Source organism: Trachurus japonicus, chromosome 6 (genome assembly GCF_045865225.1).
Source record: "Trachurus japonicus isolate A0001 chromosome 6, Traja_1.0".
Lineage (NCBI taxonomy): Eukaryota > Metazoa > Chordata > Actinopteri > Carangiformes > Carangidae > Trachurus > Trachurus japonicus.
In genome coordinates this window covers 29,337,986-29,363,669 of record NC_140912.1, presented here as the reverse complement: position 1 = coordinate 29,363,669, position 25,684 = coordinate 29,337,986, and the positions used below count along the sequence as shown (strand labels likewise).

Below are 25,684 nucleotides of genomic sequence, written 5' to 3'. Positions count from 1 at the left end.
ATGCTGTATTTATTATGTGAGTTTTCATGTTGATTCTATGTATGTATGATGTGGTTCTTCTTCTCTCTGCTGGCTGCACACAAATTGCCCCATTGTGGATAATAAAGACACCTTGAAGTGCACGACAAACTAGTGTCAACTATAAACTGCTGACACATACAGACGCATTAATTCCAATGCAATGCTCTTTGTCGTGTTATTTGCACAATTTTTTCATCATTACTTGGCAGTACAGTTGTTTGTAATTCACCGTTTAACTGACAATTGTCAAGCTGAATTTTGACCGGTTAATATTAGGACATAAATGGTGCTGGGTGGCCACACTCGGACAAGATGGACAAGTATTTTAGATCGACTGTATGAGCTGGTTTCTCCAGATGCTCCGCTCTTCAGAAATGGAAGAATACCGGCTGTTGGAGCCATTATGTCGTTTTCTGTTCAGCCAATAGGTGGGGCATTGTGGCTGTGAGAAAATATATAGATAAGAGACAGTAATGAGCATCGGGTCGGTGCAGAGGAGGTAAGCAAATAGTTTTCTGACCATGTATTGAATGTGTTGTGTTAGCGTGCCATGGAGAAACTATTGTGATGTATGAACACTTACCTGAGAAGAGAACTGAACCGTGTCTAAGATCAGCCCTGTTTGTGTCAATAAATGGATCTCAGTATTCAAAGAGGGTCAGTCAGTGTATCTATTGGTCATTGGATTTTAAAAAGTTTACAAAAAACCAGATTGGTTTATTTGATTTTCACTTTGAAATACAAAAAATACAATTGAAACACAAAGAATTCTTCTTTTTGAGGGTCAAAGAGCACTTCAAAAAACTATTTTATTTTCATTTTCTATTTTATATAACAAAAACTAAAATCACCAGTCAACAGAAACTAATAAACAGACCAAAAAACACAGTTTGTTTTCATATTTTGACACCGGATGTTGTCATTTTCAAGGCAAGAGCGCCATTGACAGGATTTTCTTGCGACAAGTTTGAGGAGATTTTGAGCTTAAATGGCATAAGCTTGATGGTAGTTCCCAACATACATCTGGAGTTAGAGGTGGCAAAAGTCCTAACCGAGGTATGAAACCTGCTATATCTTTCCTTTTTTCCCTTCTTCTACTCTGTATGTGGTGAATATGTGTGTGTAAAGACTTTGCTTTTCTTCTACAGACGAGTCCGGCCCGCAGTCTGGCCTTGTAAATGACAACTTCCTGTGTCAGAATATGAAAAAGACGTTTGTTTTTGTTTCTGTCTTCTAGTGATTTTATTTTTGTTACATGACATAAAGTTAATTGCTCTTTGACAATTAAAAAAGAAAAGAAGTGTATTTCAAAAAGAAAATCAATCAAACCAATTGTTTTTTTGTTTTTTATTTCCCATTCATCAAAAAACAAAAACAAAATTCCAATCACCAAAAGATAACCATCGTCGGGAAAGTTTTCTGAGTCAGCACACCAAGGGACTTTTAATGTACCGGTACTTGTTTTTTAAGGTTAAAAGACTGTACACCAGCTATTTATTCTCTTGTTCTTATAGCTGACTTTAGTGGAAATATTCCTTTGACCACACACTGACTGACTCAGTGTGATTATCATTAAAGCATTATAACCTCCTCTCCAAATTAGACATTCCTTCCCGACAGCCAAACGCTTGATGTTTCTGGGAGATCCTGTAACGACATTTCCCAACAGGATTCATGGTTTTGATGTGTGTGTGTGTGTTTGTGAGAGACTGCAGACCTCTTAATAAGGAAGAGTTCTTCCCCCCGTTGCTTGTTTTTATCCAGACCCGACCTCAATCCAACCAGATGCCTTCAATTTTTCTCGCTTTGAGAGAGATGAGGGAGCAGTGTGCATGAACTAAAAACAACTCAATGGATAAGAAGTGTGTTTCTGCACGAGTTCCTCTTTGGCGTCATCACCATTAAGTAATGTCAGATGAAGGAACCAATCGGTCCCCCAGACTTTGGCTGCATGCAGCAGGTGAGGAAATTGGATAAAGGTGCAACAGTCTGTTTAGGGGGGGGAAGAATAGCTCGACACCAACGCAACAGGGACCATCAGGAGGATTAGGTATGGCTGTTTCATATCCAAGTCTGTAACGATGTTGCCTAATCACACTATTGTTGCCCTGGTTTGTTTTATTTTTTTCTGAATGGTGGCGGCGGCGGGTGAGGGATCACAGAGAGGTCAGTGGAGCCTCCTGAACTCACCAGCAGACAGTCAACAGTATGAATTCATCCTGTGCCTTGTTTTCTAGACTGACCTTTACTGAAGTTGGCTCTGGCCCCTCTGTCCAGTAGCAGTTTGGCCAGGTCGTAGTTAGCCACACTCACAGCGCACATGAGAGGCGTCCAATCAAAACCAAGCCGGGTCTCCACGTCCATGCCTGTCCACACCGAAGGGATCAAATGAAAAGAAGCAATGAAATGATTAAAAGGAAATGTGAATCTGTGCTGCTCACACATACACACTGTATACTGTACATACACACACAATCAGGCTTTGTTTCTTTGAGCATCCTTCTTCACTGTTTTTCCTTTACTCCTTAAAGTCTGCAAAACAATTTAATGCAAAGCAAAAACTGTTGTGTTTAGGTGAGGAATCACAACCACATCTGACTAACTCCACTGTTTTTGGATCTACCATGTTGATCTGATTTTACATTCATTTTTAAAAGGCAACGCCACCTTTTGGGCTACAATACGTGAACGTATGCATTTTTATGTGTATTGCCACAGTAAAGCAAAAGATAGATGATCCATAGTCACAGAAAAGTTAATAAAAAATAATCAATCACACTCTAAATTGAGCTGGCTTTAAAAGTTGTGCAACTTGCCATCATCCAACAGCTGGGCAACAGTCTGTGTGTCTCCAATACTGATGGCTTTTTTCAGCATAGACACATTGTCTTCTGGTACGACAGCATCGGCATTCTGGGAAAAACAAGGTGAAAGTCAGTGGAAATTTACCAAAAGTTTTTTTTTTTTACTTCAAAATAAGATATGTTTGGAAAACATGTACTGTATGTTTGGAGATATGCTGTTATGGACATGGGAGAACTATAAAGTACAAATAAATCCTACAATTAGGTGTGAACAGTGACTTTAGATGAGAAAGCAATAGGGATAGTATTTCTTTATTTACAGTTTTGACCAACAGTATCTCAAATCCAAACTACAAACTAATACTATAGGTACAGACTAGTAATCAGTCTTGACAGTGTTTATGTAGTTTAGCTATTTGACTAAGAAAAGAGCCATATGAACAAGGCAAGCAAAAAATCACTCAGGCCAGGTGCAATATCCAAATCATAAGAGCTGCATTTTTTTTCTCTTTTGCATAAAGGTCAAATGTGTCACACACAAAAAAAGAAGAATAAGTTGTTTGTTTATTAGTATTGTTTAACACTGAAATCCAGAAGACCTAAAGATTACCCTTAAATTTGTGCTCTATTGTGCACATTTTTCGCAACTGCGCCATGAATTGCCAATGTTAATGACAACGAAGGCTGAAAAAGAGCGGGTTTAATCCCACCTCCACTATCTCGAAAATCCACTAGTTATATAACGTTATCAGACTAAATAGCCTTTTAATGTTATTGTATGATTAGCTAGCGAGCGCAGCTGCTAGCTAACGTCGTTGCCCGTGATTTCTAGTCGTTTAAACCGGTTTTTAGAAAAAATGGAGGGATGTTTTACTTTCTCCTTGATGCGAGAAGACTTTTTCTTTTTCTCCGGGCGACAGTCGATAGCCCACTCGTCATCGCTGACTTCGCTTTCCTCTCCAGCCGGGAAGGCGTAATCCATGAAGCTGCCCATTTGTCTCCTCGGACTCCGCTCGCTCGGTAGCTAACGACTTTCGAGAAGCCGCGGCGGCAGGTGAAGACGGTGACGTCACAGTGACATCCAGCTGCGTGCGTGCGTGCGTGCGTGCGTCAACCACCGGCGTGATTAACGTTTGTTCAACCGGTGCGTCCGTAACCTCAGTACACCTGTCAAAAACCGGTTTTAGCAGAACTAAGTTAACTAATGGGGGACCGTGAAACGACAAAGCTTAACCTCACTGTTGTGGTGAGATAAATTCAGATTTATGTTGCGGAAAAAAAAAAATTCAAAAAAATAAATCCCCATAAATCATTTGCGTGCTCCTGTTTTCGTCTGCACGTTAGTAACCGTTAGCTACTCGTTAGCTTAAACAGTGACGGTCATAGATATAGAATCGTTTCTATGGTAACGGTAGCGGTTTAGCCAGAGTTTAGCTAAAATAAGCTAACGTTAGCTTTAAAACATTGTCAAAACGAAGCTCTGGACGCCCAAATTAAGTAGTGATAGAAATATTTCTTCATTTTCCAACAAAAGCTAATATGAGGTTTAATACCACTAAGTTAGACTGTTTACGTTGTACATCTGTAGGGAGACTGGGCAAGTTGAGCCAGCCCTTGTTGCTAAGAAACCATAAGAAAAATTGAGCACCTGACTGACCAAATATTTAGGAGGAAGGCATCATTTCATTTCATGGAGTCTGTGAAGGTAAGAAATCCACCAAAAACAAATTTTCACTCTCGAAAGTGACTTTGGTCGATCTCATGTTGAATTACAGTTGTGTTAAGACCAAACGAGATAATTGTACATTTGTTTTATACGTGAGTTGTGCTATTTGTGAGGTAGTAAACTCAGCATGAAAGTGCATCATTTTAGCTGTGGGGAGTACTAAAGTCAATGGTAGCTCTGGGGTAAGTTGAGCCACCTGCCCCCATACATTAATGAATGTATTTTGGCTGTCTATGCCCTAATTATTAAATAATGATTTTAATCTGGATGTTTATGATTACAGTAAGCAAGTTCCTCAGAAGATCTAGAGCTGTTTCTGGTGAGCCACTCTTTACTTTCAAAGAGAAAGATGAGGGATTCTTCCCAAGATGCGATGTAATCGACAGGATGAATATTGAGTAAAGGGGGAGATGGGAGATGGATGGAGGGAAAGGAGGGGCTCAACTTACCCCAAGTTGTGCAATGAGACCACTTGTTTTGAACATGCTATTTCATCAAAACAGTTAAAACTATAATTGTCTTGATGTAGTGATCCTGAATGTGATAGGTGGCTCATCTTACCCCACTTTATGCTATTTCTAAACTAACTACATAATTAGCTCTAGCATATTTTTCTAGTTGGTTTAATTATTGTGTTACTGAATCTTTTGTGATTTTGTCCACAGGCTGCTCTGGAAACTGCAGGTACCACCCTGGCTTTGTCTGCTAATTGTGATCTTGCTGATATGACAGGTGAGTTATCTTTTTTTGCCCAACAAAATGCATTAAAAATTGGCATTAACAGACATCTTATCTTGTGTTTATGCTGAAATGAACTGTAAATGAAGCTTGTACACACTTATAGTCTACCTGTACAGGTGTTTTTACAAATAAACCTGACTAAGTGTAGCTCTCCTCCAACTTGGAACAGGCATCTTTTCATCCAGAATGAGTGGGAAACCTATATATGACAATGTGCAGGGACTCCTGGCAACTAAGCTTTATGTAAGCTACTGACTCAATCGGCTCAATCACTGAATACTTTTCTATAAGCCATCATCATCTGTGACTGTATACAGTATATTATACACTCAGTTGTCATATTTAGGAGGTAAACCTAAGTAAAAACTAGTTCAGTCTAATACAGTATTCCTGCAATCACTCTCTGCACCTTTCTAAAACAGTGTCAACAAAAAATGAACATGTAGGATGGATATATAGCAGCACTGTTGTATTAGGTGTTCCTAATAAACTGGCAGCTGAGTGTGTCTTATGTCTTAGGAGGCCAGACTCTCATCTGGCTGTAGAGGACAACATGTCCAGTAGAGGTCACTCTTCTTCTGGACAAGCCTCATTATAACTTTTCTGTCTGTGCAATAATAATGACTCCAAAGTTCAGCAAATACCAAAACAACCAAGCATCTGGGTTCATGTCAAAAAATGTTTTTTTCATTTCTTACAACTCAGACTATGTTTTTTTTAGCTCTCTCTTTTACACACACAAAAAACAATTGCCAGGAAACAAAAATTAGAGACACATAAATGAGTTCAGTCCGTCACTGGCCCAGCTGTTGCTCAGATTTAGGAAAACTATTCCAGCTTTGTATTAAGTAGAGATTGATTGTCACCTTACGATTTGATTCAAGCAAGCTGTATAATATTCAGATGACTTTTATCAGAGTGGTTAAGTTTTATAGAAGCGTTATTTTTGGTTTACATTATGAAGTAACATGCAAAAACTTTTAGAAAACACTTTCAACAGAATTTCCACAAGAGAATTTGACTTGCATTGTTTAAACTTCTTTCACTGAATATATTGCATACGGATTTGCTATTCCTGCTCTATTTGTCACTTTACTGTACCTTAAATTGAGGTAATCATAAATGACTGGACATTATGATTGGTCCTTTTATGTGCACATAGTTTTGGAGAGAATCAATCAAACCTATGATTCACAGCTAATAGTGGCTAATAACCCCTCTGTATAGGATAGGGTACTTATAATTTTCCTTAGTTTATAATAACTTGAATCTAAGAGGTGTTGTTTTTGTGAATGTTGACTGTGACTCTGTGTTCTCTGGAGTTTCAGATTTCTGTTTTGGCTGACGAGAGTAAAACCTGTTGTCGTCTTCTGCTATTGAAGATTGAACCTCCTCTCATTCAGAGAAGCTTCTCCCCTCACCGCAGTTATAAAAAGTGGTTATCTGAGAAACCATAGCAGCTCCAACATGTCTGACCATCCTCATACAACCTAGAGGGCTGCTGGTTTGATCACCACATGTTTTTGTTCTTGGCTGTTTTGTTAGATGTTTGTTCAACATGACACCGAAGCTCCTAAACTGTCCATTGCACCACTGATGAGATAATTGCATGAATAAGCAGGTATACATGCTATAAAGTGGCAATCACAGATTTACTCACTCCTGATGTTGCAATACTGATAAATCAAAGAGTCAGTCACCACATCCTCACATTTTTTTTTATTTTTTTTATTTTTTTTTATCTCTGTTCTCTTGAGGAATGTCTGGAGGTTTTGATCCTCCCTGCTCCTGAAACTGTGCGTAACCTGAAACTGATAACGAAGGTTTCAAGTTCATGTAGAACTGTTTCTGCCGTTTTGTTTTGTTTTGTTTTTTTGTGAATGATAGGAAGACAGCTGAGTGGAGAGAAATAAAAAGCCATGGGAAAGTACAGTCCACCTACAACAGCAGCAGCGCCTGGAATCACTTTAGTCTCTTTAAAAAAAAAAAAATAGTTTTATACATTAGCGTTACAGTTTCTGCACAATGCATGAGAGGAAATTGGAAGAAATTTCACTTTATTTTGCTTTTGCAATTTGCAAAATATGTGTTTTTATGTTTTCTTTTTGCCCTAATTTAAAATGTAGACACTTTATATGAGGGTTTGAGGAAATATATCCAACTTTTCCATATGCAAATCAATACTTTACAAGGAATTGGGAAAAAAATAGTTGACATAGTTCCATATGGATATACTAACACCTGGACTCCATTATTCCCTACATTACCTGGCGCTGTGTATGGACCAATATGTGGCCTCATTGGTGGATCAGCTGAGTTTTTTTTTTTTTTTTTGCCTCCTCAGCTTGTTGCCACAATATGCAAGCTGTGTTCGTCGGTGTGGAAATGACGTGTGTCTCCGCAAGTTGTTGGCGAGCCCATAAAGGATGGACTGTCCTCTCACTGTCACACCGAGGGAAGCGAGACACAGGACACCCACACCCACACCCACCCAGAGCCGAGACACCGAGGGAGGCACACAGGACAGGACAGGACAGGACAGGACCGGACAGGACCGAGGGAGACGGAGGAGGATAGAGATTTAACACCAGCACTAAGTTTTCTTCTTCTTCTTGGAGGAGGAGGGGGCGGTGGGCAAGAAGACAACCGGACAGTGACATCATATTTACCGGAGGAACACCGTCTTTTTCTTCCCTCTTGTCTGTGGGATCGGAGCCGCGCAGGGGGGGCTGGCTGGGGGCAAATGTGAGCGACGCGCACGGACACGACTCAGGTGCAGAGAAAGCAAACTGGCGGCGCACTTAGGATGCAGAAGTCACCTGTGGAAGATGCAAACTTCTTCTCCAAGTTTTTCTTCTGGTAAGAGACGTTTATCTTGTTGAGGTTTCTGTTTTCCTCCTGGATGGTAAGGTGCAGCAGCGCACTGCTACTAAAGCAGGATGCTTCTTATGCAAGAGGAAAAAAATGGTAATACTGTCAGTATAAAGTGCTATCATCCGGGTTTTTTTAGTCGCTATAAAGTAAGCGCGTTTTGGATGTTTGAATAGAAGTGAAAGTTGGTGCCCCACACAGAGCGGCACGGGTTGTTACGTGAGGACAGTAACTGAGAAGTGTCAAAATCGCAACAAAGTGCCATCATACCGTCGGAGACCACCTGCATTCATCTTGTTTTTCGCTTTGGAGAGATATTAAAATCAGTATATGACGTGAAAATGCCAGTAATTTCATATCTGAATGAGTCTATGTGCGTTTTTGTCGCGTAAAATGCGCATTAATCAGGTTTTAAACCGAGCTGAATGTGAGCTCTATGCATGACTGGGGTGAGAGTCATTCACATGATTATTCACAATGTTATTATGATCCAGTGGGAATCTAAAGTGCACCTTTGCTACTCAGTTATATTTTCAAGATTGTTTGCAGTGGTATTATCAGGATATCCTTCTTAAATCTAACACACTGATACTGTACAACATGTGTAATCTCTCTCCGCTCTGATGATGTAAAGTGCAGTGTGTCACCTGGCTGGCAGCTACAGGCTTTATTTAAACAATTTAGTCACCAACAGGGACCAACAAACATCTGACTTTATCTCTCTGTCTTCTCTATCATTAGTCTGACTGTGAAACCTCAGAGATGACTGAGATTACAGCTAAAAACCAGTTTACATTAAAGCTTCCAGACGCTCTTACTTAACCCTGCTGCAGGCTTTTCTAATGCCCGAGCGTTTTTTTCTTCTCTGTGACCACAAGAAAACAAATACACTTGATGCTCTTTCAGATGTCTTCACCTGAATGACTCAAAGCAAAAGTTTATTATCACTGTGCTGTTAACATGCACTGATTAAACCACCGATTCAACAGTCAACAATCTGTGTCTAATGAAGGTTTTTTATCTTCCAGGTGGATGTCACCGCTGCTCAGGAAGGGCTTCAAGAAGAATTTGAACCTGTCCGATGTCTACAAAGCTCCCTCGTTTGATCAGGCAGACAACCTCTCGGAGAGGCTTGAAAGGTTTGTGTGTGTGTGTGGTTTTACCTGATTAATGTGATCATTGCAGAACCTTTTTCATGCATCATTTATGTGGTTTTATCCTCCTTCAAAGATATTACACAAGTCTGTAATAAGGCTGAACTGTTGATAGTGTTTCCAGGTAAACTCATTAAGGTAATTTAGCGGCTGGCTGGTATTAATTATGTGATTATGAATCTGGTTTGTGTCAGTAGTATACAGAAATACACACCACCCTATCCATATTGTTGACAGAGAATGATGTATACCTTCATAATAAGTTAAAAGCAAATAATCAAACACCAGAAGCTTCCTCCTTTTGCACTAATGTTCAATGATTGCACACAGTGACAGCCAGACATGAACGTATTGTGGTGTGGCTGCACAGATCACTTCCTTATCGGTAAGGAAAGGCACTCTGGGAAACAAACAACCACAACATCTTTTTTTTTATTATTAAATGACAAATGCACATATCAGATTCAGATTTTTGCCCGGCCAGTTTATGGAGAATGACTGTGCAGAAGAAGCAGGAGGTGTTTTTTCACATGTGCCCTTTTAACATGTGTTTACAGTAGCAGGCCACTGGCCGTCCCTTCTCTCAGAGTCAAGTTAAAATATGGGCTGGCATTTAAACGAGGCTAGACATAAACCAAACCTGTGTGTGCCAAACAAACAAGCAGACAACACATGATGGACACGGTTAACTCTTCCTTCTCCACCTGGTCTGTTGCTTCATCTGTTTCTCTTTTTCTATCTTTCCCTAGTGATTTTTTTTATCTCTTGTTTATTCTTTGTCTTTTCCCAACCGTCTTGTTCCTTCCTCTGCCCTCTTTTTTTGTACTTTTTGTGTCTTTTCTTTACTCTCATTAATCACCTTCCTGTATTTGCCATAATCTTTGTTCTCATCATCGTCACTCTTGTCCATTCACTTCTCCTCTTTATAGCACTAAACAAATGCCACATCTTTGACAAATCCTCTTCTTCTTTTTTTCTTGGGAGTCAAATGTTATCCCAAAGATTAAATACCCACGTTTTATTTTATTTTATTTATTCATTTCACTTAACTTTACCTAACAACCACAGCTGGCCCTGCCTGTTGGGCACCCAGGGGCCCCGCGTCACGCTGAATGGTGCCAACAAGCCAGTTAATGTACACGGTCGACCTTTAGAGAAGGGCATGGAGCCCACCGGGTGATGAATGAGCCGTGGTGGTAGTGGTGGTGGTGGGTGATTTCTTTTTTGCTTTCATTATTCCGATCAGGGCCAACACTGAGGGCTTCTGGGAATGTGAACTTTAACTTCCATTACAACACGCTGTGTACCGTCAGCCCCTCCATCACCCGCTTGGCTTCGAGTCACAGTGTGTGAGCTCTGCTGACTCGGTAAAGTTTTAATTACGCTGCAAAATCCATTGTTCTACACATCAAGAGCTAGAAAGATTGACAAAAAAAAGATTATGATAAGATAAAATGTTGTTTATATCTTGGTATTAACACAGTAAACAACAACCTAACCTCTACAATCAACAGTTCTCAGGACTGGGTGTCGAACTTCAATATCTTTATGGACTGACTTAATTGATTTGATACAATTGAAGATTGATCAAACAATCATAATTGCAACTTTACTTTAGCTGAACTAGATTTGGTAAAATTCGCATGGCAAAGAAATGTTTTTATGAGTTAATATCGAAAATGTTTTAACCATCAGTCTTCTTTTATCCCCCCCTACTTCCTCCTTACCTGAAGATGACATTGGTTTATCACCAGAAGCTTTACATTGCTTCTTTCTCTTTTAATTTACACTTGTTTATGCATGAATCAGTTCATCTGATCCTCCCAATACGAATTCACTCAGCCAGACCAGTGTTGGGGATGTCTTTGATCATGCAGTATTGTTTTTTTTTTTTTCGTCTGTTAAATGATATTGGATGGGTTTTAATGAAAGGTAACGTGAGGTCAGGGTAAACTTCAGTCCCTAGAAGTGGACTTGGCAGCCGGCCACGACACAACGACTGTAAGAGGAAAAAGGAAACGTTGACTTCTAGCTGCATCGATGCAGAAACTGTATTTACTGTGCATCGATGGTGGAGTTGTGGCTGATACATGATCCACTTAACAGGGTCAGTATCGACGCTGATACTGACCTGAGGGATCTGTTACACTGAATGAAGACAAATCCACAGTTGAAACCTGCTTTTTCTGGTAGAAATCAGTGTTATCTAACTCATGAAATAACTCCTTTTCCTTCCATGTGTTTATCACCTTCCTTCTTTGCTCATCCTTTTTTATTCTTCACCCATCACTCACCATTGAACTGGTTGGCCAGATCACCCTGGTTATAAATGACCCTTGGAGAACAATGCAGCTTCTTACTGTAGCTCCGACTGCCTGCCAAGCCAGTTGTGGGAAGTTAATCCAACAGTATTGTTTGTGACAAGCTTCCAACAAGCTTGTCGATTTGTTTACAAATCAATTAAACAAATCAAAACTCACCTTTTCTTTTTTACAAAATAATAAATAAAGCCACTTCAGCTTTTCATCCTGTGACTTCATCGCCAGCCAAAGTTGTAGAAAGGGAGCTATTAAACACCGGACAGCTGGTCTGCTGCCAAAGTGGTAGTAGACAAATAGAATAGCAACAGCCAAGCTTTGCTGGCATTTGGCTGGTGGATGTGTTATCCTCCCACCCTGCCTGCTTCCCCCCGCTCGGCTGTTTACTGTGTTGTAACTCTGTCCTCCCTGCAGAGAATGGGACAGAGAGGTGGTGTCGGCCAAGAACAAGCCCAGGCTGCTGCGAGCGCTGGCCCGATGCTTCTTCGCCCCCTTCGCCTTCTTCGGAGTCCTCCTCTATCTTGGGGTGAGTCGTGTCACTCGGTCCTAGGTGGATGAGGAGGAAGCACATACGTTTTTGGAGAACAACACTAGAAAACAATGGATGTAACACTGATGACTGCATTTATAGTTTATATCACCTGCAGAGCCAAGGTGTCCTCGCAGAGTGTGCTTCCTGTAAAGGCTAGAAATCCACCCACCACCATCCCCAATTAAACACGAATTAGACACATGAAATTGGATGTTGTAGCTATTTTATTGCAATTTAAAACACATTTTCTTTAGTTCTATTTTTAAGTAATATTACACTACAGTAGCTGGCCATTCAAATTCTTGTAGCCATTGACATTTATCACGTCAGGCATCCTCTTAAAAACAACATTATGGCAACTAATTGTAATTCCTTCAACTAAAAACTGATTTATAACCACTAGATCAGTTTTTATTCATCCCCACAGTTTCCATCCATCCCTGTTTCACTGCCGGCACCACCTGTGTGTATTTGTGTGTGTGTGTGTTACCTGTTAACTATGAGAGGGCCAATACAGTGACAGTGCTGTAATGTACAAAGCATCACAAGCATGTTGCACCACGGTGTCACAAACTGTCTCACTGTGCAGCGCCAGCGCCTATGCTGCCGCTGGGTCATGACAACGTGAACGTCTGAATTTTTTATTGTCTTAGTTTATAGACATAGCAAACAAACACACAAAAAACTACAATTATAAGAATATCAGCAAAACAAATATAAATTCAATATGCACAGACATCAAGATATAAATCCCCCTTACACCCTGTGGATGTAGGCTGCGGAAAAGGCTCTTAGAAGAAGTCTGCTTGTTGTTTTTGTTCAATATTTAGCACAATCTCAATTAGATAAATAATTATCAATCGCACCTTAGTGTGATTTTTGTATTGGATTAGGATTATGGACCTTAGTGGATGTGAAAGTTTAGATTCTTATCTTTATTAAGAAAACCTGGATTCAATTAAATGAGAAAGAAAAGTAAATAATGAGTTAATATGTCCTGTCCCATGTCTTTCTGTAGGAGGCTTCGAAGACGGTGCAGCCTCAGCTCCTGGGTCGCATCATCGCCTCCTTTGACCCGTTTCACGCCCCGGAGCGGAATCAGGGATACTTCCTGGCCCTGGGCCTCACCCTCCTCTTCACCGCCCGCTTCCTCCTGCTGCAGCCCGCCATCTTCGGCCTGCATCACCTGGGCATGCAGATCCGCATCGCCCTCTTCAGCCTCATATACAAGAAGGTAAACTTTACTTTTTTTGTATATTAAATTCTGCTGGAGTTTCATTCATCTTTCATTTCATTTCACAATTTATATAGCTTGATATGGCTTATATATAAAAAAATGTGTGATGTGACAAAGGACAACATGAACTGAAAACCAAATAAAAGAACAAGCTCACAGACAACATAATTCCTAATCATAAAAAAGACAGAAAAGGAGTGTGAGGAAGTGTAACACTTACTTAGAAAAACTAAAATTTATCTATCCTGCACAATTCAGGCTGGTTTTTCTGAAGTTCAACACTACCATGATTCCCATTGTTCTTTTTCAATGTCAGCTTTTTTGTCAATTCTACAATATGTACAGGACATATTTTTCAATTTATTTTAAGAATAAGATGAAGAGGAGAAGAAAAGTATGTTTTTTTCCTCTCAAATGTCCTGGAGTTTTGTAAACTTCTCTCAGAGCTTGTAAGCGGTGGCACTGAGGGCTTTCTATCTGATAACACTGTCAGACAGTTGCTACTTGACACTGCTGCTGTACTGTAACGTACAGTTGTGAGTACAAGACAATACAACCCAGCTGATTAGATAGGGATTATTTCTGAGTTTTTGTCAGCTGGAAAAAAAAACCAAAAACTTTTTGTTTCCTTTGCTTCCTATCGTTTTTTAAGATTCAGAGCGGCCTCACCAGCCACATGCCTCCACCTTGTTAAGCATGCGTGACCGAAACATTCCCAGAAAGCCTCTCACATGTTGGAGGTCCAGAACGCTATGAGGTGGCGTGTCCCATCACGTGTCGCCGGCTTCCTCGCCTCTAACTCACTTTCTTTCTCCCCTGTTGTAACACTGACTGACCTTTTGACCTTTTGACCCTTTTTTTCAGACCCTGAAGTTATCCAGCCGAGTCTTGGACAAGATAAGCACCGGTCAGCTGGTCAGTCTGATGTCGGCCCACCTCAACAAACTGGACGAGGTGAGAAAACCCAAATGTACTGATTTATACACTCGGAGCAGGTGTTACATACACATTGATATCATGGTTTTAATTTGGAATATTAGGAATATGATGCTTGCATGCAACACGGTCATATTCCACGATCAGAACAGTATCCAGGCGTGATGATGGTCTGTGAACAGGTGACTGATTCTGTCTGTCCAAATACAGTGCATAATTTATTACACATCTTGATTTGGTTTCCACATCTCGTCTCCCATCACTGGTGATGGTGCAGACGAACCACATGAGAAAGATCTGAGGTTCTTACAAGCCAGCACTTCCGATACATATCTAGGTTTCTCACTGTTGAGTCGTTGTATATCCAGGTTTCTGAAACCAGCATGACAGTGTTTACATGTACAACACATGATTGGGACGGCATGAAAATGTAAACAGAGTATAAATTCCAGCTACTGTAATGATGAAGCACAGTTAAATGAAACACGGAAATCCTTGACATTTTCTTGTTGAAATCATATTTAATTGAAGCGGTGCAAAGATTAATAACTAAAATTAAATTCTGATACGTAAATTAGACACTAGTGCACAGGAATATTTTAACTTTTACTAACAACTTACATCAATGTGACTTTTATCTTCTTGTTTAGACGCAGAAATCAAGTGACAATATCACTTTACAGTAGTTTTCCACTCATACATACCTGTAAATGTTGCTGTGTACAGGATGAGGGGGAAGGGAGACTAACTAACACACACACACATACACACACACTGCCTTTAGTGAACCCATTTATAACCAAACACTCAGCTCTGTGGTCGGGATCAACACACATATATATTACAATTAGGTGTGTGTGCACATAAGCACTGTATTCACTGTATCTGTGAATCTGTGTTTGGTCACACACATCTGATTATGCAAGGCAACATAGCTGCAGGGCAAGTGTGTGTGTGTATCAGTGGCTGTGTGTGCGTGTGTGTGAGTCTTGCCCTCAGTCTCACTCAGGTGCTGAATGTGGAAACACTCTGCCACTTGCTTTGAGACAATTATCACCTGGTGTGGATGTGGCCCAGCTAAAGCACCACTGTCTCCTGGTGGGACAGGACTCACCTACTCTGGTGTAGTGTGTTTGTGTGTGTTTGATTAAAGAGGGAGAGTTGTGATATTCATCAGAGTCTGAGTTGATTCCCTCTCAGGTGAGAGGATGAAACTGAGCGTGTTGAGGTGAGAATTGAGTTTCCCTCCAACAGTGCAGCTGAGATTCATCAGCGTTGCGTTAACTGGATGAAAGTAAAGTCCTGAAAAACAAAGTTTGTTTGTTTGTTTGATGCATTCCTTCTTGTGTTTGTGCCGCTTTCTCCTTCACTCGCTCGTCTGCACTTGTGCTTGCTGCATACTGTCACTCTTTGTCTTGTGTATTGATCTCAGTCACTGTTATTACCACACAGTCCTTCTATTGTCCTACAGGTGTTTAATGCACAGTGGATCAGCATCTATCCAGTCTGTCCAGCTCCTCAGCTCTGAACCCTCAAGCACTTTACAATCACGCAACACTAACACTTTACTTCTGTGTTTTTTTGTTTGTTAATTTTCTTTTATCTATGTGTATGTTTTATTATCTGTGTTTGTCGACCCTTGATTGTTGTGTCCTTGAAGGGATAGTTTCAACTTTTTGGCAAATTGGCCCATTGCCATAATCCCTATAGTCGTAGCAGTAGGTTTGTTTCCTTTAATTGTCGGTGCAAGCTATTTTTAGAACGGCAGAGCAGAGCCGCGAGCTGCTCAGAGCTACGCTACGTCTCGTAACGTTCTGTTATTATCTCATAGCGTGGTGAATGTGCAGGTCACAACTTGTCCACCAGAGCGTTTTGGAGTTGTTGGATTGTGTATTTGATGAGTTTGATGAGGGAAACCAAGAAATCCCATGAGCCTCCGTAGCTCTGAGCTCGCGGCTCTGCTCCGCCGTTCTAAAAATACCTGGCAATTAAAGGTAACGAACCTACTGCTATGACTATAAGGATTATGGCAATGGGCCAATTTGCCAAAATGTTGAACTATCCCTTTAAGTGTTGTCTTTTAAAGCTACTTCATGCTCTTTTTAAATGGCCCCCAGAGGACAAATAAAGTGTTTTTGAATTTAATTGAATTGAATTGAATTTCAAAAGAAGGTGGAAACAAATTTAAAACATATGTCAGGATGAAATAGTCAGAAAACATTCAGTGACATCACACCTGTCCTCTGACCTCAATGAGGTAGATAAAGGTATATTGACTATAGAACCAGGTTCGGTTCAGGCTTGACCATGATTGAAGTGATACAGTCTCATAAACACACATAAAGTTCACAACAGTTACAGATTATTCTAATGCTCTTACACTGAAAACACTGACTCCTATCCACTTCCTGTATGTCTGCCCGGCAACCAGCATTGTTTTGTTTTTACCAAAATATGTCTGAATACACAGTTGCTGTTTGTTGTCGCTAGTATAGTTACTGTAGTTAGCTGGTCTTCCTCAGTTCCCAGAGTTACATTTTGTTAACACAACACTGATCCAAGCTCACCAGAGCCTCTGCTGTTCGTCCACATCAACGTCCACCCGGAGTTTGTTGAAAGTGTTGCTCAGTTCTTTAAATCTCTCGTCCAAATAGTCCCCTTGCATAACCAGCCATCTTTTCTTACAGGTCAGGTGACTCCACTGGAGCCTCTTTACAAACCTACAGTCAGTGAGTGTGTGTGATACTCAGAGTGTGTACTCGTTGTGTGTCTGTTGCAGAGCCTGGGTCTGGCCCACTTCGTATGGATCACCCCGCTGCAGTGCATCCTGTGTGTGGGTCTGATCTGGGAGCTGATCGAGGTCAACGGCTTCTGCGCTCTGGCTTCTCTGACGCTGCTGGGAATCATCCAGGCCTGGCTCTCACAGAAGATGGGACCTCACCGGTGAGGAAACACACTCACACTCATACAACATTCATCATACACTTTTCATTTAATTTTATGCGGTGACATTCATTTAAACATACTGTACTTACTGTAATTGATGTGTGCTGTATGCATGCCATGCACATGTGGATTGCTGCTGCTTTTGTGTTTGCGTAAACATGCTCAGGGTTCCCATGTGTCCTTGAAAACCTGGAAAATCATTGACACATTTTCCAGTCATGAAAAATACATGGAAAATTAGATCAAAAAACAAGTGAAATGTCCTGAAAAAGCTTGAGTTATTTGAATTATTTATCACATCATGACATCAGCTACCAGAGCTCTGTTTGACTTTTCCAAAGAAGTACCTAGTGAGAAAACAAGCGACTTTGAAAGTTGTCATATCATTTCTAAGCATAAGTGATGATTTCATAATTTAGAGCCATAAACTGCACATCTACAAATAAGAATAAGGTACAACTGTGGAAATGAACACCTCTCCAAAGCCTGAATGGGACAGGGAGATGTGTTAGTGTCTGTCAGACTGTAGCAGCTGAAAAAGTCCTGGGAACCCTGACCGTCCTGTGTGTTTACAGAGAAACCTTCATTCATGCAAGCGGCTGATTTTAAAATGTGTGTCAGGGCGAAGCGAGCGGGGATGATCAGCCGCCGCCTGGCTCTCACCTCAGAGATCGTGGAGAACATCCACTCGGTGAAGGCGTACGGCTGGGAGGAGGTGATGGAGACCATCATCAAGAACATCAGACAGTAAGACAACACCTCCACCACCATGATCACACACAACTGTAGCATAGGAAACATCTCCCTGTTGCTGCTGTTATTACACAAGCTTATCTCTCGGCCAAGCAACAGCTACGGCAACATCATTTGTTCATATCACAAGACTCCAGACTAACTTGTTTTACGAGAAGCACAGTGGCTCCTAATTTACAATTTTAGGAGTGCAGGCAGAAAAATAGGTAATTATAGAGTAAGTAATGACTGATTCCAAAGTCTTTAAGTCGCCACTTCCACATTTCACCACATGTAATTATGAACGTGAAACTCTTGAAACGTGCTCTCTGGCTGGCTGGATTTTCTGTTTGGGCAAACATGGCGGTGCAAGATGGGGACACTCTCTAAAGCAAGACCCTTGCTATGTATATACAGTAGAAAAGAATTATTACATGGCTATGAAAACTAAAACATTTTTTATTTCATAGCGATTATACACTTATACAAATATATTCATGGGTAGTATATTCAGATTTTGCTAATAAACCTTCCCAATTATTACACACTGGACCTTTGAAAAATAAAAAAAAACAGCAAATGTATGTATCACTGATAAATTTATAATCCTAAATTGAACTGCAAATAAGTAAGAAGCGCAATTGTGAGGTGGAGTCGACCTGGTGCCAAAAGTGAGAGAGAGATGTTAAAACATGTGGTGAAGCGGTCAGCTCCAGGATCACCATCACTGTAATTGGCGAGAGTATTAAACGTACGTGGAAAAAGAGATGTGATGCCGTGGTGCAGAAACATGTCGACTAGTATCAGAGCTGACACCGAGACACCAAGACTTCACATCGACCCGACGTTGGCAGCGTCCGTCCACCTCGCTCCTTGAAAACAAAACAAACTTTCCAAGGTTGAAACGATCTCTTTCCTCTTCCTCCCTCCTCCTCCTCAGAGACGAGATGACGCTGACGAGGAAGATCGGCTCCCTGCGTTACTTCTACAGCGCCGCCTACTTCTTCTCCGCCATCGTGGTCATCGTGTCGGCCATCGTGCCCCACGCGCTCAGCAAAGGCATCATCCTGCGCCGGATCTTCACCACGGCCTCCTACTGCATGGTGCTGAGGATGACGCTGACTCGACAGCTGCCCGGGTCCATCCAGATGTGGTACGACACGCTGGCGCTGGTGCAGAAGATCGAGGTGAGTCCAGAGAGGAGAGAGCGTTTCATTCATTTCATTTCATTCATTTCGTTTCATTCATTTCATTCATATTCCTCTTAATCATTTAAAATGTACAGCAGCAGTTTTTAATGTGTAATCAGCCCTGTAACCAACACATTATCTGACAGAACTAATTGTAAAGACCAATATGTATATACAGACTTATGGATTTACAATACAGCTTTGTTGGCAGTAATTAGCATGTTATATTAATACATTTCTAGTCTAAATGCATTATTACTGATGTCTTATATGTGCTTGTTTGGAGCTTTACTTAACATTGAATTTGTCATTGTTTCAAACCATGAGTTTTGCTACCTGTGTCCAGATGTTCTTCAAAGTAAAGATTCAGATAAGCGGTGACTTTATGTCGACTTTAACCGGTTTTACAGAACAAATGCGTGCAGAGGAAATGTAAATGTCAGGCAGCTGATCCGGTGTTTTTAGTTTTGGTTTTGTTATGTTTTGTTTTCCAGGAATTCCTGATGAAGGAAGAATACAAAATCCTGGAGTACAACCTGACCACCACTGAGGTGGAGCTGGTCAACGTGTCTGCGTCCTGGGACGAGGTTCGTTAATGTTTCTGTGTGAATGTCAAAACTGGAGAGTGATATGTGATGACGTACGCTTTATCTAATACGCAGACTGATGTTGATTTAGACACAAGCAAGTTATTACGTCAGTTAGAATAATGATGGTAGCAACATTTCCTCCATGAGAGCTTCTGTTTTTGAACAACTGATGTGGCGTAGTTTTACTCCTCAACATAAATAAACGTGTTATTTGAAAGATACATTAAATAAAATTTAGACATATCAGAATTAGACACTATGATGAAATTTCACCTGCTGAACAAAAAAATATAAACTTTCAGCATTTTTTCCAGATTATGTAACATTCAAGACACAAATAAGTCAAACAAACTCATGGTTGTGTTTTTTATTAGATTTTTTTTGGTTTATTTATTAGCGCATTAGAGAAAAAAAATAATATAACAGCACGATAAAAAAGTAGAACAAAAACAACAACATACAATATATAAAATAGATACAACTTATCAGAAATGTACAGGAGAAACCCCAAAAAAAACCTAAGGTCACTCTGTAAAGTCTTTAGTTTGGCCGGTGATCGTTCCAGGTGATGATCCCAAAGCGATAGGGACAGGATAGACTTTATTGTCCCGACGGGAAATTTCTTCTTAGACCATTGAGTGAACAGTAGTAAAAAGACAACACATACATCCAGTCTTAATAAGATACAACATAATAAAATACAATACAACAGTAGCCAGCTAGCTCAGTTTGATTGTGCCTCAATGGATTGTATAAGCTTCCTGTTAGTGGTGTGCATCTTCACGATTCAATTCGATTACAATTCACCAGTCTGAGATTCGGTTTGTTTGATTATACGATGAATTTTGATGCATCACATCCTCAATTTTCTATATTGTCACACATGGCTTATATAAATATAAGCCTATAAATGTAATAAATATTTATCTGACTATATAAATAGTCAGATAAATATGATAACTTTTTATTTACATAGACTAAAATGGAAAATATTACCGTATTTAAATGCATTTTAACAGCTTCCTCGGAGTCTGAACACAAAGAAAAAGAAAAGCCCTATATTCTACTTAAAGGTGCACTTGTTCATTTCTCAAAAACAAAACGTAAATCTTGGCGTTGTGCTTTAAAATAAAATAAATCACTGTGAAGTCTCGTTATGTGAAAGACATAATCAAACTTTAATAAATTATTTGAATTTAAAAATCGATTATGTGACATAACTGCATCGATTCAGAATCGTCCCATTAAGAATCTCGGTTCATCTTTGAAACGATTATTTTCGGCACCCTTACTTTATGTCTCTGCACATTGATGTGTGTGTGTACTGTATGCATGTGTGTAAATGGCATGTTTTCTTTAAAGAAGTTAAACCCTAAATCCTCCGTGCATCACAGGAGTGGGCAGTATAATCTCATCTATAGGCTGCAGAGGCTGTAAAAACCTGCTCTAACAGGTGTGATTCATTGACCACCCAATACCGTGAGAAAACCAACATCCAACTGTGTTTTCTGTGTTTTTTTCTTTTTTCCACCGCCCATCACTTTGCATAATTAATCACCCGCGGTGTCGTCACCAAACTTTGCTGGGAACACCGAGTCTCCTCCCTTTTGAGATTCAGAGTTGTGTTCGTTCATCACCTAATTCCCAGATTCTCCTCTTGCCTTCTCCTCTTCCTGGAATGTGCCATTCGTGGATGAATGAGGGGGGGGGGGGGGGGGGGGGGGGTTGTCGGGGGGGTGTTGCTTTTCTTTACTGCTGACAGCATGTACGTCAGCTCATTACAATGAGAATCGCACACACAAACCTACACAAACGGCAGCGAGCCCTCAGCATTAGAGGAACGCTGACCCATAAAATGTCACAGAGGTCAATGATTAAGCCGGTGAGTCAAGCAGAGTTCCCCTTTTTTTTTTTTTTTTTTTCAAACAGTGAGATGTGTCAGCCATTAATCTTTACACCGGCGCTGACAGATGAGGTGAAATCAGGCCATTGTGAAGGCTCCTCTGTCTTTGGTCCGTCTCTACTTTCTCACAGACGTTTGTCCTCGTGTGTGTCGCTGTCGGACGGAGACACTCGCTACCATCGCTGTGGAGCTGCAGCGACCACACCTGAAACAAACACATGATGAAATCAACTACATGATGTGCAGTTCAGGAACTCACTGAGGAAAAAAATTAGATGAATTATGTGTAGAGTGACATATTTGAAGCCTTTTTTGTGGTTTAAATTACAGTTATCCAGTTGATAAATCAGCATCATCTTCACAGCATTTCTGAAATTCTGTGTTGTAAATCCTTTTTTTCATTAATTGCAGGAAATATCCTAATATTTAAGATACAGGTTCATTGATTTTCATGAGTTGTAACCAGTAATCAAAGATTCAAAGGAAAAATGTCATTTCTCGACATGAATTCAATAGAAATAAGTAAGTTTCCATGTTAATAAGCTTTAAGTGCTAATGTATTATAGAGTGTAAGCAACAACAACAATATTTTATATAATACATATATATAACAACAATATTGCACAGTTGCAGCACAGAATACAGTTTAATATAATATAGTACAGTGTATAGTGTATGTGTAATAAGTTTAATTACAGAATAATTATGCCAAGTTTGTCCAAAATAAGTGTATTGGAATTAAGTAATATTTATTTTTGTAAAATTATATCAAATAAAGTGCACCCATTGTGCAGTACAGTACATTGTTCTTGTGTGATCTCCAAATATCAACTAATAATAATTATCACTGGAACCATGTGTGAATGGAAACAGAACAATGGAATATAATTCATTTATTATTTATTCATTAATTTAATACATTCAAAAGCAAAACAAAGTGACTTAGCTCAGGATAACTTGTCTAAAATGTGATGTTTAGCCATATTAGTGTCTTTATCTCAGTGTTTTCACCCCCTCCTTAGATATAGTTGAGTCCATATAAACATTAAATGAACAGTCTCCCCCTCTGTCTGAACTTCTCTGCAGGGCATTGGCGAGCTGTTTGAGAAGATCAAGCAGGAGAACAAAGCCAACGGACACCCCAACGGCGACGGCGGCCTTTTCTTCACCAACCTGTACGTCACACCCGTCCTCAAGAACATCAGCCTGTACCTGGACAAGGGCCAGATGTTGGCAGTGGCCGGATCCACCGGCTCAGGGAAGGTACGTTAAAGAAATCACCACATCGAAAATTCACCATCACCGAAGAGCCGACACATGACAGGTGGCTTTTTGTTTTTTTTTCCTTCTCAGAGCTCCCTGCTCATGATGATCCTGGGAGAGCTGGTGCCTTCGGAGGGTAAAATCCGACACAGCGGCCGCATCTCCTACTCGCCACAGACGGCCTGGATCATGCCGGGGACGATCCGGGACAACATCCTGTTCGGCCTGACCTACGACGAGTACCGCTACACCTCCATCATCAAGGCCTGCCAGCTGGAAGAGGTACAGCACATTCACTCTATCATAGCATTATTCTCTCTCCTTCCTTCTGTTCTGCACATTAAGTGGATTTCTGCAGGTGTTTCTGCGGTTGTGGTTTATTTTACAGTGCAACATTGAGACTTTTTATTCAGAGGATAGCAGATAATCTTAAATGCACAATCTGTCTGCATATAAACATACCATTTTGCATGAATGGTGGGAAAAAAAGGAAGTTAACAAACAAAAAAAAAAGCAATTTATATCAAATGAGGTCTAAATGGAGCTTTTCCTTTCAAGAAAATCCATCTGGAAGTTGATAACAAGTTAATTTCTAAAGTCTATGTCATCTATAAGGTTCCAAGTAATGTAGCCAAAATGTTCAAGGGTGACTGAAACATTAATTTTACCAAAGATGTGAATATAAATATTCATCGCAGACGCAACAGGAGGGCATCAAAATACGACTCATACACAGGTTTCATGTTACAGTGTACAGGCTCAACAGGCTCATGTATGAAGTCAGGAGTTTAGGCATGTTGTGTGGAACATATTCATTTAATTAATTAATTAATCAACTAAATTAAATTACAATTAAATCAAATAAACACTTTATAATAAGTACACACTATTAAGCATTAGTTTAGCATTGATAGATACTGAATTCTTCATTTATAACGCATGAATACTCGTCAGTATGTAGTTTATAATTACAGTTAGTGTTTATCAATGATGAGTAAAACATTTTTAACTGTGTTTATGTGCTTATTATAAAGTGTTATCGTTAAATTAATAAAGTAGTTTGTATTTGTCTATTAAGAATATGAATAAACAACAGGAAAGTATGACCCTGCTTGCAGAAACTGTTTGAAAAGGGGGAAACTAAAACGTCATAACAGCTGCGTTAAAAACAATGACTCCAGTACAATACAAACCCACAGACTAAAATATACACTGTACTCAAGGATGAAGTAAAAAACAAGAGGTGGATAAATGTCGACCACAGTGCAGGGGGTGAGTGTACAAAGTGTTTCAGATGAGTCGTAGATGTATTATTGATTATAGATGTAGGATTTTCTATGAGCGGTGACGGAGTTGTGTTGGTGTAAAAACGTCACTTCTGTCACAAACAACTTGTTGTTTCACGGCGGTTTTCTGCAGTAAATTCATCTCTGGCAGCTTCTTCACTCGTCTGTCGGAGCCTCTCGGTTCAGGTTTCCACCGTCACCATTTACACCCATTAGGTCTCACACACACACAGAGATACACACACACACACAGAGATACACACATGCTCACACATTCTTTCTCGTACGCTGATGCGCACACACACACACACTCCGGCGCTCTTATGAGCCTCGGTGCTGAGTGACGGCCTCTCAGCAGAATAATGCCTCCTCTGTTGCCATGGAAACCTCACATTATTTCACTGGGATGGAACATGAGCTCGTTGGTTCCCAGTGACAAACGTTACGACACAGACGAGCCGGGGCGACCTCGTCATCGGCCCTGTGGTTCATCTGCAAACATGAATCTGTGTGTGTGTAGAGACGGAGGAAAGTGAAGTAGGTGTTTGTTTTGTTTTGAGGACTTTTATTTTTAGGAAGATAAAACTAGATCTAGTTACTGTTCATGAAATGAGTTTGAGACGACTTTTATTTTGAAATATGGAGCATTAATCCTGCAGAGGATGGTAAACGGAGCACGGTGAACGTGGTCAGTAACGAGTCTCTGATTGGCTGTGGCGTTCAGACGATGACTGATGGGAAAACGTCAGCACCACTAGTGTTGTGTTTCTTTTTTTCTTCTTTTTCCTCCAAATATTCTATATAATAACGATACTTCTAATCACAGAAATACAAATTACCTTTTTTTTTTTTTTTTTTTTACACATATGCATATGTACACAGAGTCACACATACAAATGACCAAAGAACAAAACAAAACAAAAACACTCTGATAAGAATGTAGAAGAAAATAATTAAATATAATTACAAAAAAAAATCTCATTCTTAAGATATATAGAGGTATAAAACCCAACAAAAGTCACATCATCAGCTTTTGAGTTTTTGAAAATGAAAGTAAAAATGAACACAAATGAAATATCTGTCCATATGATACCAAGATGAGGTTTTCTGAAAACATTCAACACCTCGCCCCCATGCTCACTTATTTTGAAGACTAGTGTTACCATGGTAATATGGTAATCAATGACACCTGATGCCACCAGTTGCACCAAACAGGGAAACATGGCTGCTAACGTGTGGTTTGGTTACACTGCACTGTAGTGGAGAGAGTTTAGACCAATATCTGATATCAGTCTTTTTGTTGTTACGAGATGTGATTTATTTCTGTTTTGAAAAACATCTTAATTTAGATTTGTTGGTGCCTTCGAGAACTGAACTCGTTTGTGCAACAGGTGAATTTAAAAGTCTGAGAGTTTGTTGTGTCTTAAATTGAGT

General features: G+C 40.0%; 2 protein-coding genes across 2 annotated transcripts in view; one reads left to right on the top strand and one right to left on the bottom strand.

Moving 5' to 3' along the window:
- Positions 1 to 3,819, bottom strand: part of asz1 (ankyrin repeat, SAM and basic leucine zipper domain containing 1) — a 33,361-nt gene extending 29,542 nt beyond the window's left edge. Inside the window, exons 1-3 of the mRNA XM_085780151.1 lie at positions 3,700 to 3,819; positions 2,838 to 2,934; positions 2,265 to 2,387 (exon numbers count right to left, since the gene is read on the bottom strand). Of these exons, the coding sequence (XP_085636277.1) occupies positions 2,265 to 2,387; positions 2,838 to 2,934; positions 3,700 to 3,819 (340 nt within the window). The remainder of the gene's footprint in view (positions 1 to 2,264; positions 2,388 to 2,837; positions 2,935 to 3,699) is intronic.
- A 4,111-nt stretch (positions 3,820 to 7,930) lies between these two features.
- The window catches only part of cftr (CF transmembrane conductance regulator), a 55,471-nt gene continuing 37,717 nt past the window's right edge, over positions 7,931 to 25,684 (top strand). Inside the window, exons 1-11 of the mRNA XM_085780153.1 lie at positions 7,931 to 8,151; positions 9,192 to 9,302; positions 12,050 to 12,161; positions 13,186 to 13,401; positions 14,269 to 14,358; positions 17,120 to 17,283; positions 17,908 to 18,033; positions 18,959 to 19,205; positions 19,703 to 19,795; positions 22,788 to 22,964; positions 23,055 to 23,246. Of these exons, the coding sequence (XP_085636279.1) occupies positions 8,099 to 8,151; positions 9,192 to 9,302; positions 12,050 to 12,161; positions 13,186 to 13,401; positions 14,269 to 14,358; positions 17,120 to 17,283; positions 17,908 to 18,033; positions 18,959 to 19,205; positions 19,703 to 19,795; positions 22,788 to 22,964; positions 23,055 to 23,246 (1,581 nt within the window). The 5' untranslated portion in view covers positions 7,931 to 8,098. The remainder of the gene's footprint in view (positions 8,152 to 9,191; positions 9,303 to 12,049; positions 12,162 to 13,185; positions 13,402 to 14,268; positions 14,359 to 17,119; positions 17,284 to 17,907; positions 18,034 to 18,958; positions 19,206 to 19,702; positions 19,796 to 22,787; positions 22,965 to 23,054; positions 23,247 to 25,684) is intronic.